Source organism: Aspergillus ibericus (genome assembly GCF_003184845.1).
Source record: "Aspergillus ibericus CBS 121593 unplaced genomic scaffold BO80scaffold_19, whole genome shotgun sequence".
In the NCBI taxonomy this organism is placed as follows: domain Eukaryota; kingdom Fungi; phylum Ascomycota; class Eurotiomycetes; order Eurotiales; family Aspergillaceae; genus Aspergillus; species Aspergillus ibericus.
In genome coordinates this window covers 58,045-70,727 of record NW_020292117.1, presented here as the reverse complement: position 1 = coordinate 70,727, position 12,683 = coordinate 58,045, and the positions used below count along the sequence as shown (strand labels likewise).

Here is a 12,683-nt window from a genome sequence, read left to right as displayed (position 1 = left end):
AGCCAGTCTTCAAGCAATGCAGTCATACTGATTGTTTCACGAAACAGGCGGAGTCATTGGTTGAGGATCGTGGAAGCTCCAAGCTTAGTCTAAGTATCAACAAACTTCTTGAGGTCGAAGAGCACATTTGGTCACCAATGTATGGATTGAAAGGCAATGTTGATGCCACCGTGCAAGTTGCCTGCAATGATGGAGAAAGCGACAAAAACCTGGTCATACCGCTTGAGCTCAAAACAGGGAACAGAGACACAAACCAAGCTCACAGGGCTCAGACAGCTCTTTACACCTTATTGCTGTCTGATCGATACGGTAAGAGTTCTATGCCGCTATCCAAAACCACACTAGCTAACCGTTGAATCCTAATGTGTAGATGTGGAGTGCACATTCGGACTGCTGTACTACCTCGAAACTACAAAGATCATCCGGATCCGTGGCATCCGGCATGAGCTCCTTCAGATGATTCAGCAACGGAATCGCATAGTCGGGTATATGCGCCAGAGAACAGAACTGCCTCCAATGGCCAAAAAGTCTTCATTTTGCAATAAGTGTTATTCAAAGACACCTTGCTTTATCTATCACAAGCTTGCAGACGATGGTGATGGTGAAACTAGCGGTCTCGGCGATGATTTCATCAAAGCCATGGACCACCTGACCTCCAATGATCGCGACTTTTTCAAGAAGTGGGATGATCTGCTCACCAAAGAGGAAAAAAGCATGATTCGGTTCAAGCGTGAGCTCTGGACATTGCTTAGCAGTGAGCGTGAGGCCCTGGGCCGATGCTTCGGCAATGTCGTGATAGATCCTCGTTCTACTTATGAGGAAAAGGACGGACCCAAGATTAATCGTTTCCGGTACACTTTCGTCAAGAAAGAAGCGCATTCTTCATTCTCATTCACCGAGTCTCAGCTCACTCTTGGGGAGCCTATTGTGGTTTCCGATGAGAAGGGCCATTTCGCCCTTGCGAACGGATATGTCGTACAAGTCAGCCGAAGACACATCACCGTCGCCGTAGACAGGCGACTACACAATGCTAGGACAAGAACTAAGGGCTTCGATGCCAAAAACAATCAGTCGTTTAAGGGCATAATGGAAATACTCGAGGACGGTGTCTCTTCGTCACCAGCCGATTCGGAAGAAGAGCCAGTTTACCGTCTCGACAAGGACGAGTTCAGTAACGGCATGGCTATTGTCCGAACAAACCTGGTTTCTATGATGGAACGAGACCTATTCCAAGCCCAACAGCTGAGACGGTTGATTGTTCAAGGAGAGGCACCTGCTTTCAGAACCACTCCATCTGGTTATACTCTATCTGAACCTGATAAGGCAACCTTGAACGTCGACCAGAGACAAGCAATCGACAAGGTCATGAGCGCTCAGGACTATGCCTTGGTCCTTGGTATGCCGGGTACCGGCAAGACAACTACCATCGCTCATATCATTCGTGCTTTGGTAGCGCAAGGGAAAAGCGTCCTTTTGACTTCGTACACTCACACGGCCGTTGATAACATATTACTAAAAATCAAGGATGACAACTTCCGCATCCTGCGAATTGGAGCCCCTGCAAAAGTGCACCCCGATGTTCAGCAGTTTGCTGACTTGGCAGCGGTGCCTAAAAGCACCATGGAGGAGCTGAAAGCCTCATACGAAGACTCTCAGGTCGTAGCAACGACCTGTCTCGGAGTCAGCCATGGCATATTCACCCAACGCATCTTCGACTATTGCATAGTTGATGAAGCTTCCCAGATAACGCTTCCTGTGTGTCTGGGACCTATTCGAATGGCCAGAACATTCATTCTCGTTGGTGACCACTATCAGCTGCCTCCGCTGGTGCAAAACAAAGAGGCTCAAGAAGGCGGCCTGGATGTTAGTCTTTTCAAGCTGCTCTCCGATTCCCATCCTGAATCGGTCGTCAACCTCGAACACCAGTACCGAATGTGTGAGGATATCATGCTTCTTTCCAACACTCTCATCTATTCAGGCCGTCTGAAATGCGGGACCCCGGAGGTTGCAGCGCGCTCTCTGACCGTTCCAAATATTGGCGGTCTTAAGCAATACCATCCCGGCGCGTTCCCCCAGTCACCAAATCAACGACAGCTCTGCTTAGGCACAAATCAAGGTCGCTGCTGGCTCAGAGACCTGGTGCAACCGTCTGCCAAAACTCGGCTTGTCAACACGGACACACTTTCGATACCCGCGCGGGATGTAGCCAACGGCTCACGGATTGTAAATCCGACCGAAGCAACCCTTTGCACCCGCCTCGTCGAAGCCTTCATCTCCTGCGGTATCCCGGCACGCAGCATCGGTGTCATAACACTCTACCGAAGTCAACTGTCACTTCTCAAACAAAACCTCAGTCGCTACCTGCCGGAGCTCGAAATGCACACTGCAGACAAGTTCCAGGGACGCGACAAAGAAGTCATCATTCTGAGTTGCGTGCGAAGCAACGCAGACAAGAACGTTGGTGACCTGCTCCGTGACTGGCGACGTGTCAACGTCGCTTTCACTCGCGCACGAACAAAACTCCTCGTTGTCGGAAGCAAGAGTACTCTACGCGACGGCAACGAACTCCTAGGAAAATACGTGAAACTAGTCCAAGACCGAGGATGGATCTACGACTTGCCCAAGGATGCCCTGGCGGATCACATCTTTGAATCCGAACTGATCCCGACACAACCCGGCCCAGATAGATCTACACCTAGTCCGAAGAAGAGCCCCATTTCATCCAAAAAGACAACCCGCAACCCCCTGGGCCCTGTGCAGACTCGACTGTCGCCGAACGGGCTGAGAAAACCTGCTAAACGGGGTGCTAAGTTGATGAGCGGTAGCAAAGTTCTTGGAAATCGCCCTGTATTGCAGGATATGGTCAATGACCTTATCGGGTAATTATACCTTGTGTTTTTTTTTTTTTGTTTTTTTTTTTTTTTTTTGAAATATTGCTTGGCGTGTATTGGGTATGGTCTCTGGGATGGGCTAATATATGGAAGCCACTGGGAAGGATGATTTTGGATACCAACAAACGTGAATGATTAGTTGAACTGGGTAAGAACATGATGTTATTTAGGTATAATGGTCTCTGTACAATTACGTGCTTTTTGCAATGATATCTAAACACAAAAGATGTTTTAGTTTTGGGTATATTGAAGTGTAATATTCAACAGCGCGATATGGGACACTATAAAATCGAAGCACCAACATACTCCCAACAGATACAGTGTCGACCACCACCACTCTTCGAACTATCCGCATCTTCTCCCCCCTTCTCCTGCTCCAGTTTCGACGCCGGAAGTACCATAACCGTATACCCATCCTGACCCTCCACAGCCTCTCTTCCCAACGCACTAGAAGAAAGCGCAAACCAGGCAGACTCGGCATTATCCTTGGAAGCAGTTTCCCGTCTGAGAGAAAATCGGTCAGCAAAACTCTCAACATCACACAGGAATGCAAAATTAAGACATACATCAATGCAACAAACAACTGCATGATCCACCGAGAGGGTATCAGGCCCCGCCACTTGACACTGATCAGATCAGAAGACGTCGCGTCATCCGAGTCGGGGACACTGTAACGGCATAGGTAGGGATCCACGTCGTCTTCGGCAGATACTCGGGGTGATTCGAGAGATACAAGGGCAAGCCACTCGGAGAGTTCGTTGCAGTGGTCTTCTAATTCGGCCGGGTGGGACTCTTTGGTGATGTTAATTCCTTGGAGGGGTGGAACGAGAGTGTTGAGGCGGTCGGTGATGTTGGGCTCGCAGTTGATGATTTGTGGGTGGTTGCCTTTTAGGGAGATATCGTCTGTTTTTATGTTAGTGTGTGATGGGCGAACTTTTTGGGTTGAGGTTTGATACCTTCTGCAATGCCGTTCGAGCCTGATGCCAGGTCGAAGAAAAGCCACGCTACGGATTGGGTCAGGACGTTTTTGAATGCCCAGACGATTCGCTCGAAGCCTTTCTTTCCGTGAACCATGGAGGGGAGGCGAAGGTTGATTTCCACGACTGTTGAGCTTTTGTTAGCTTGCGTGCTTAATTTAGGGAAGGATTAAGGAGACGCATACTGTATCGCTCTTTAGCGTGTTTCCTTCCTCCACTGCGGATAGGCTTTCCTGTGAGTCCCGTTCTTTCGAAGATTTCTTTGCTGAGTTCGAGTTTCAAGATACCTAAGGACTTGTTAGTCAAGACGGGCGGTGCAGGAGATATTGGGAGTCATGAACCATCTCTGAGTGTGAAGACACTGTCTGAGCCTGAACGACCCTCTGATATCATGAGGATATTTCCTGAAAGGCTTGTGTTAGCATTCACATTCGCAGCGCCTTAAACAGGATGAGAGGGAGAAAAAGAAGGGCAAAAATACCAATTTTGATATAGGTATTGAAAAAGTCACCCTCAAGCAGAGACGAGAGCGACATGAACACTCTAGCATAGCGGATTTTTTGAAGTTTGCTCTCCAGAGAGTTTTGGATATTCGAGTAGACGTCCTTTGGCAGAATGACTTCAACCTGTGCATTGGTTAGCTGCGTGCTTTTGATATACGCCAACAAACAAATCGGACGAAGACTGCCAGATATTAGGGAGAAAGATAAGAGATGCTCGAAAATAAAAGAATAAAAGCATTTCTTACCGTATGAACATATGGATGGCCTAGAATAGCCGTGAACGGTGACCGCTTTGTGGGTGGCTGCTTGGGATCGATAAAAGCAGGCAGTTGGGCTATCGTGGTGTAGCATTTCTCGCGCTTAGACGCGTCATCTTCAAAGTCGAGCATGACTACAAGAGCCAATGACAAAGTTTCGGGATATAACGTCGATTGAATGTTCAGAGTATCCGGCTCAATTCAGATACTGGTAGATGAAAAGTGTGGTTGAGCTCGGAGAGAATTTTCCAGCCTTATACGGTAGCGCCAGGCACAGTGTAGGTTGGCTAGAAGGCCAGATACGTTAATCAAAAGTATTCGATAGATTCAAGTACACGAATGCAATGGATCCTCTGTATAGTTCGGTCGTATACTACTGGCTGATCACCAGGACAATTGCTGCATGGAAACGTTCTGCCAGGTCACCTGACCATATACTGTATGGACTCAGAATCGCTTGGGGTTGAAAGTACGTCACTGATTCCTTGGAGAAAATGACTTCAAACCGGACAATGTCTGACGATACTGATGGCTTTATACAGGACTTCAGTTTCACTCTTAAAGCGCTGAGCAAGCCAGTCACGCAAAAATGTGGTCAACTGGCGAGTGCCTGCGTTGTGCCTGCATTATGTCATCTTGTCCCCCAGCCTAACAAAGAGCTCCAGCCAATCACCGAACGCATCACGGCCTCTGCGGACATTGATCGATCACGGCGCAGTAGCTCTCTCAAGTCTCCCCGCAATCGAGCAGCGCATCTTTGCAATTGTCCCTGGAGAGTATTCTTCACACCGACGGCTACCTTTCCACTCTCCTCGTGAGAATTTCCCCTCTACACCGCCTACCGCAGCCCCTCGGGGCGTCCGTCCAGGCTGCTGCTGCCGCAATCGCGAATCCACCAGCAGCAGCAACAATCAAAGACCACTTCTGCAATGGCTCCTCCTCGACGGAACCTTCTCCCAAAAGACCGCTTTGCGCTCGCATTTGGGGGCCTGAAAACGCAAAACTACCATGATCCTGCTTCTCGCGGACCAGGTTCTCACACGTGTGTTCCCACCTCCGAAGCCACCAACGGTGCAAAGAAACGAACTTCATACTGACGCAAGCCGTCGCGCACTCCAGAATCCGCACAATAGCATGGAATCCTACGGGCCAGCTTGTCGCCACTGGCTCTGCAGACCGCACCCTCCGAATCTGGAACCCCGAGCGCTCGCAGGTGAAATACTCAACCGAACTGCGCGGCCATACCGCGGGAATTGAGAAAGTCGTGTTCAACCCCGTACGAGACTCGGAATTGGCTAGTTGCTCAACGGATGGAACCGTTCGCCTTTGGGATGTCCGGTCAAAGACCTGTGTGAGCCGTCTTGACGTTGGAGGCGAGGCGTTTACCTTGTCCTGGTCGGCTGATGGCAGCGTCATGGTTGTCGGCAGGAAGGTGAGTAACAAAACCCAACCCACCACCCACGAACTAGAACCTCTCAATTGACCAATGTTCCCCTCCCCAGGACGACACCCTCATCCCTATCTCCATCGAATCCCCATCCACCCCAACCGTTCTCGCCGACGGAACAACATCCACTGCCCCCGGACCGCAACAAAAGCCCAACCTTACCCCGTCAACCTACAAAGCCCTAGAACCACACCCCCAACCCGTCCAAACCAACGCAACAACCTTCTCCCACCACATCTCCACCCCCACCTCCCCCGACCTCCACCTCTTCGCCACAACCGGCGAAGGCACCGTCAAAATCCTCTCCTACCCCTCCTTCGACGTCCTCCACACCCTTCACGCCCACACCTCCGCCTGCCTATCAATCTCCCTCGCCCCTACAGGCCGCTACCTCGCCGTAGGCGGCAGCGACGCCCTCATCTCCCTCTGGGACACAACGGACTGGATCTGCAAACGCACCGTATCGAGCCCGAACGGCGGAGCCGTCCGCGGCGTGAGCTGGAGTTTCGACGGCCGATTCATCTGCGGTGCCTGCGATGAACCCGGCTGCGGTGGCAACGGGCTGGAGATTTTCCACGCTGAAACGGGTGAAAGTGTCTATACTGTGCCTACGGGGGGGAATGCTAATTCGGGCATTCCGGCTGTTGCGTGGCATCCGTCGCGGTATTGGTTGGCGTATTCGACGTCGGCGGATGGGTCGGGGCCTGGGGGGTTGAAGATTGTGGGGGCTGCGGGGGGGTGGGAGTCTGTAGATAGAGGTTGATGTATGTATGTAAGTTTGTTTCTGGATCTTTGGGGGGCGTTTGGTGTGTAGGGATATACTATTGAGATTACTTATGATCACGGCAGATGCTGTAAATGGCATGTATTGTCTAAAATATCAACCAATCGTACGGTATCATGGTTGATTTGGATTGTCTTCACTGCAACGGAAAGATACAGGTAGCTTTGTACGCGCTCGAGTGCTATATGTTATATGCCCTTTTGAACGAAGAACAAGGGCGTATTGCAAAAAGCCAACAGTACCCAAACTCCATCAGTCATGAATAAACATCGTAGACCACGTCATCAGAATCGGTAGCGAAAAAGGCTATTGCTATATCGATCTCGATCCCAAGCTCAACGGGGTAGATTTAGTCCTTGCCACGATTCCCAGTCCCCAGAAGTGAGGAGCTGTGTCCATTGGGCATCATTGAGACCTCCAAAACCATTAGACGGTGTGTCTGGATTTCCGCTGGTGAGGTCGGGGACAGTAATGTTGGGAGTATTCCACGTAGAAGGGTCTGAGAGCGGGTCTGTGGAATCAAGCGGGATTGACTGGTTGGGGAATGAGGGGCTGGTGTATTGAAATGGTGCGAAGATGCTGGGCGAGAAGAATTGAGGGTCAAGAGGGAGCTGTTGTGATGGGGCGTAATTTGGGCCCGTGTAGGATGAGGTCAGTTGTGCGGATGTAGAGTTGGTAGGTAGATTGTTGTTGTTGGGTTCTCGTGATGGATTTGTGTTCGGGCCTGGTGCTGCTTTGCCGGTTCGGATTGTCGCGAGATGATCGGGGGTCGTGTCTAACATTGTTTCGGTTGTGGTCTGTCGACTTGAAAGTGAAGATGGGGTAAGCCCTGAAGCGCTCTGAGATATGTCTGGCGATATTCCATCGGCGGGTGCTCTTGGTTGGCTTGTACTCTCTGGAGATGGGTCACCACTCGCGCGGGCCTAGAGCATCATGGTTAGCAGCTTCTCTGTATGGGAAAGGATGATCTCACGCTAGCTAAACGAGTGAAACACGCCTTGTTGGAATCCCGAACATCGCCAAAGGCTGTCCCTCCGATGTCAAGATCAAGTTGGGCGATGAATGATTCAGCTAGTGGATTCTTATCCTTCAGGGCTTGAAGGGCAGTTAAAGCGAATTGGAGGGATGAACGAGCTGCCGAGTCGTCGGGGCGAAACTTGAGATATTGAATGAATACACGTGCGGCCACGTAGACGCAGAAAGCCATGAAAGGGTTCATCTGTGTTCGATTAGCATAAGGCCATGGCAAAGCCTTGCTGTTGGCTTACGATGCTCAAGTCCAGATGGCTAATCATCTTCATTATGTTGGAGATCTGATCGGCAGCTAGTATACACCTTCGCTTGCACTCGGTTGCGATCTGCTCCGGCATTCTATTCTTCTCAGCTTTAAAGATAGCAGCCTGATGCAGGCAGATGGTTGCTGAGTGGATGCCCATGTTGCAGAAAATCACATTTGGGTCGGTTGTCGCGACTGTCAGTCGAAGATGGCTCGGCATGGACAGAGCAAAATGAAGCAAGATATTGTCAAGGGCCCGGTGTCGCTGCCAGTACCCTCCAGTGAGATCATGGTCGTTGTCTCCCGGATCAGGTCGATGCAGATGTGGTATATTTCTGCCGAACATGCACGCTAGAATTACCACGCCACCAAATGGAGATAACAAAGAGATGTCCCCGCCGGTCAGAGCATCTGGAAGACGTATAGATTGCTGGGGTTTGTTTGAAATGAAAGATTCCTCGGAGGCAGGAAGGTACGCGGATATCTATGAATCTTAGTCAGACAAGGGTGTCTCTCTCTGAAGAGATAATCATGGACAATGGGACAACTGACATCTCTTTCGTCGATCGTGACAGGCCATCCAGTGCCAACGCTTGCGTACCGATCAATGCAGAATGCCATCCAAAACACCCTCCTTCGTTCTTCTTTCTCAGTCCAATCTTTGGGAGGTAACAGGGTCTGTTTAACATCGATACCTTGTCCATCTAGACGATTCAACCCCATCATTATCGCCAGTCTGGCGGACTTCCCGGCACTTAGCCATGCTCGAGGGAAGAACATCATCTTGAATTCGTATGTGGTGATAAGCACCCAGGTTTGACAATGTGCCAAAGTCACCATACTCTCCCCGAACCCTTTCATCTCGTCCAGTTCGGCATATTTGCGAGCCCGCTGATAGAAAATAAGTTGCAGATTGGAATGTTTGTCGCTAACAGACGCTGCATGACACCACATCATATACTGCAGGCATATAGGAGGCCGTGAGGAGAGAGGGAGATTTGTAGCCGCCAGATACCTTGGACGGTGTATCATGGGCATTCCGGGATGTATCTTCTCGAAGTATATCGTAGTCCTATATAACATTAAAAGGTGAACACGAAAGTGGATTACATTGAGGACATACAGCTCATCAATAACCTCCCGCATGGGGAGAGGTTCCTGCAACCCCAGGCTTATCAACTCTCCTTCAAACCCGGTCCTACTGCTTGCTCTTGCCTGCTGGAACACTTGTCCCGAACGGGCAGGGTCGGCCGCTCCTTCGGGGGATGACATAGAAGCATTATCCTGAGGGAACCCGCCCGGCGTATCAGGCGAATCGTTTATCGCTGGGACGATAGAACCGGGCCCGTGGGCTGATCGTATTCTTGTTTCCTGACTTTTGAGTAGAGTTTCGACCTGGGCTGCATGCGAAGCCTATATCAGCAGCGCCCATGTGACACGCCCCAGACTTGGGATGGAGACCTCAAGCATCAACATACCCAGTCGTTTTTCTAGCTGCTTCACATAACCCCGTTTCGGACCGCTTTTCTTGCGCACTTCATCGAAAATGCATTCATGGCCCAACCGAGAGCATGTCCCGCAACTGGGTCGCTTTCCGTCGCATCGTAACTTTCTCCTTCGGCAAAGTACGCATGCGATGCGCTTGGGGCGAGGGATATAATGACTGTCTGCGTCGCTCTGTCCTGCAGTAGTCGGCGCTGTATCTTCATATGTTGTTGCTGTATTCCGTGGTGGTTGAGACGGAGAAGCTTGGGTTCCAAAGTGCTGTGGTAGACTGTTGACACTATCTGCCATGGCCGGGCGCGCGGTGCGGGAGACGAGCTGATGGGTCGTCCAAGATCGCCGGATAGGGAGACACAGCTTTGCCGCACTGGAAATGCTGTAACCCGGTCATGGATCGACGGAGTGCATTGAACTGGTGAAGGAGACAGGCTTGCATCTAAAGGAAAGAGACCGTCAAGGTACAGGGATTTTAGGCGCACTGTCGAGCTTATGTCGGTTAGGCCAACGCTACATCGACTGGATCGGAACCACGAATCCTCTCTTGTTAGTCAGAGATCATGCCACTGAAGCATTTGTCGCGGCCATAGAACAAACCATGGAGTCAACGCTTATCACAGTTTCCACGCTTATACTCCGTACAGATGACTTGATGCGATAGTATGCTAGGCGGACACGCGAGGTTCTCTTCTCCACTGCTCCCGGCACAGTTTCCGCCAGTTCTAGACCAAGAATCCATCCACCTGATGAGGCTCCGCCTACTCCTCAGGCTATGACGATATATTGAGCCCTGCACAGGTCTTCGCAGATAGTAACTCTAAATGGAAGTCAAAATATTACAGAAACAGTTCCTTTAATAGCAGGATTGTCTTCTAACCCCTCGTAGTGTACAAAGAACGCCGGAGCATATGGAAGAGACATGAAGGGTACCGGGATGAGAAGCAGAGTGGCTGGCATATAGACAGCTGGGGCCTCCATAGCAGCCAAGTCAAAACGAAGTATAGTACAACAAGATGGATAGGCGATGTTTCCCAAGCACAAATTGAAGGGTCTTGGGCGGATGAAAGATTCCAGAGTAACTGTGCCCTGCTTCACCAAGCTCTGACCCTGAATGATGGTGGAATCACTCTTAATAAAACCGTAATATTGCCATAAGGAGGTGCAAGAAACAAGGATAAATGTACATGTCCGCAATTGTGTTCAGTGGTATCCACGACGACGCTTGCCCTGGTTGCGCTCTCTTGGGGTAACCACAGCCTTGTTGATCTTCCACTTGGGACGGGTCTTGTAGCCAGATTTCGCCTGTGCGCAGAATACATTAGCATTGAGGTCTAGTAGGAAGGATAGTAACGAGGCTTGAATACATACCGGCAAACCCCAAGGACTCTTCGGGTCAACATTACCCTTCGACTTTCCTCGACCACCACCGTGAGGATGCTCGGCAGCGTTCATGGCAAGACCACGAACTGTGGGCCGAATGTTCAGCCAGCGGGAACGTCCAGCCTTTCCAAGCTGGCGGTATTGGTGGTTGGGGTTACTAGCAACACCAACAGTAGCGCAGCAGTCCTTGTGAATGTATCGAAGTTCACCACTCTGCAGACGGAGGGTCACATGTTGGGAGATGCGCTCCTTTCTTTGCTTCTCACGTTGTGTCAGAGGCTTCTGCTCTACTCCCTCCTCCCCATCATTATATTCACGCTTGGCCTTGATGTCGATACCTTTGGCGAGGACCGTTGCAAAAGTACCAGCGCTACGGCAGATCTGACCTCCCTCGCCCGGACGTAGACCAACGTTGTAAACCAGAGTACCGACAGGCATCATGTGCAACGGCAAGCAATTTCCTCTCCACGCAGTTCTGGCAGCGAGAACACCAGGGTCAACAGTACCTCCCATGCTCTTCCAGAGTTCTTCGGGGATACCAGACATGAAGCTGTGAACGACATCACCAGCGCGCATGCCCTCCGCGGCCAGGATATAGCTCACCTTCTGAGTCTCCTGGCTACGGACAAGGGCAATGTGAGCGCTCCGACCAGGGTCATATTCAATGCGTTCCACCAGGTGCGGCCCGGGAGCGGCACGGGCAAAATCAACCATTCTTATACGGCGCTTGTGACCACCACCATGATGACGGACGGTCACTTTACCAGTGTTGTTTCGGCCACCCTTGCTTTGACCCCGTTTAGGGAACGTCAACTTTTGCACCGGACGTCCTTTCCACAAGTGGTCATTGACCGGTCTGCGCAAATGTCTGATACCGGGGGTTCGTGGCGTGTAGGAACGTAGGAGAATACCCGCATCATCACGAGTGGGCGGAGGAGCGAAGGCGATACTCGGGTCGAATGTCGAAGTCGCAGGCTCGTCGGCGGACGGCTTCTCTTGTTCGCGGATCACAGTCGAATACGCCCGAGTTGGGACAATCGAAGACAAGCATCTGAAAGGGAGCCGAAGGCCCGTCAGGGCCATCCGAGGCTGAAGCATATTGAGCGGGGAAAGGTATGGGGGAGTCGGGAGGAACTGAGGTCAATCAAGCGTGATCGGAGATGTCAAACCGATGCCGCAAAATAGTATACAATGTAGCAAGCTACTGCTCGAACATGCTTAAGAACAAAGACCAAAACAAAGAATGGGCAAAATAGGCGTCCCTGACACCACGAACCGCAACAACCTGCTCAATTGGAGTGTTGTTGAGGCACCAGCGACGATCGTAGCACTTCCACTCGTTCTCCGGAGCGAAAATGTCTGGCATGGTTTGGAGGTGTGGCTTACCGCCATGGCACATGACTTGGCTGCACCGCCGCGATGGGAATGACTAAGTGTGGCACAGTCATGAGGTCACGAGATGGCGCGACACGGCAACACGTCCAGACGGTACGGGAAAGTGTAAAGAAAAGCCCCGAGCGGTTGCCGCGCAACAGGCTGTTGTTTTGGCCAACGTAGCCGCGCTACATCACGTTTCGATCGCGACGGGCGTTTTGAGGTGTCTTCCTGCCTGGGTCCGCTCAGGCATCGACCATGGATGACGATCCGACCTCTTCCATGAGGGACTAA

At 51.1% G+C, this 12,683-nt stretch overlaps 4 protein-coding genes across 4 annotated transcripts; 1 reads left to right on the top strand and 3 right to left on the bottom strand.

Moving 5' to 3' along the window:
- Window positions 1–3,172: 3,172 nt before the first annotated feature.
- On the bottom strand, window positions 3,173–4,760 carry BO80DRAFT_355327 (ribonuclease P protein subunit p40; the record flags this gene model as incomplete). The annotated part of the gene is made up of 7 exons (XM_025715749.1): window positions 3,173–3,395; window positions 3,458–3,794; window positions 3,848–3,994; window positions 4,054–4,155; window positions 4,210–4,272; window positions 4,350–4,440; window positions 4,617–4,760. The coding sequence occupies 7 exons, from the start codon at window positions 4,758–4,760 to the stop codon at window positions 3,173–3,175; spliced, it is 1,107 nt and encodes a 368-aa protein (XP_025575333.1).
- A 571-nt stretch (window positions 4,761–5,331) lies between these two features.
- BO80DRAFT_493524 (WD repeat-containing protein) lies at window positions 5,332–6,838 on the top strand (the record flags this gene model as incomplete). The annotated part of the gene is made up of 3 exons (XM_025723822.1): window positions 5,332–5,670; window positions 5,748–6,060; window positions 6,131–6,838. The coding sequence occupies exons 1-3, from the start codon at window positions 5,558–5,560 to the stop codon at window positions 6,836–6,838; spliced, it is 1,134 nt and encodes a 377-aa protein (XP_025575332.1). The 5' UTR covers window positions 5,332–5,557.
- A 958-nt stretch (window positions 6,839–7,796) lies between these two features.
- BO80DRAFT_355331 (putative C6 transcription factor Prf) lies at window positions 7,797–9,929 on the bottom strand (the record flags this gene model as incomplete). Its single annotated transcript, XM_025715751.1, has 5 exons — window positions 7,797–8,078; window positions 8,128–8,619; window positions 8,688–9,207; window positions 9,259–9,535; window positions 9,614–9,929. The coding sequence occupies 5 exons, from the start codon at window positions 9,927–9,929 to the stop codon at window positions 7,797–7,799; spliced, it is 1,887 nt and encodes a 628-aa protein (XP_025575331.1).
- A 520-nt stretch (window positions 9,930–10,449) lies between these two features.
- BO80DRAFT_381639 (mitochondrial 54S ribosomal protein uL2m) lies at window positions 10,450–12,397 on the bottom strand. The gene is made up of 2 exons (XM_025716852.1): window positions 11,004–12,397; window positions 10,450–10,937 (listed from the first exon to the last, which is right to left on the bottom strand). The coding sequence occupies exons 1-2, from the start codon at window positions 12,111–12,113 to the stop codon at window positions 10,836–10,838; spliced, it is 1,212 nt and encodes a 403-aa protein (XP_025575330.1). The 5' UTR covers window positions 12,114–12,397; the 3' UTR covers window positions 10,450–10,835.
- Between the last annotated feature and the right edge of the window lie 286 nt (window positions 12,398–12,683).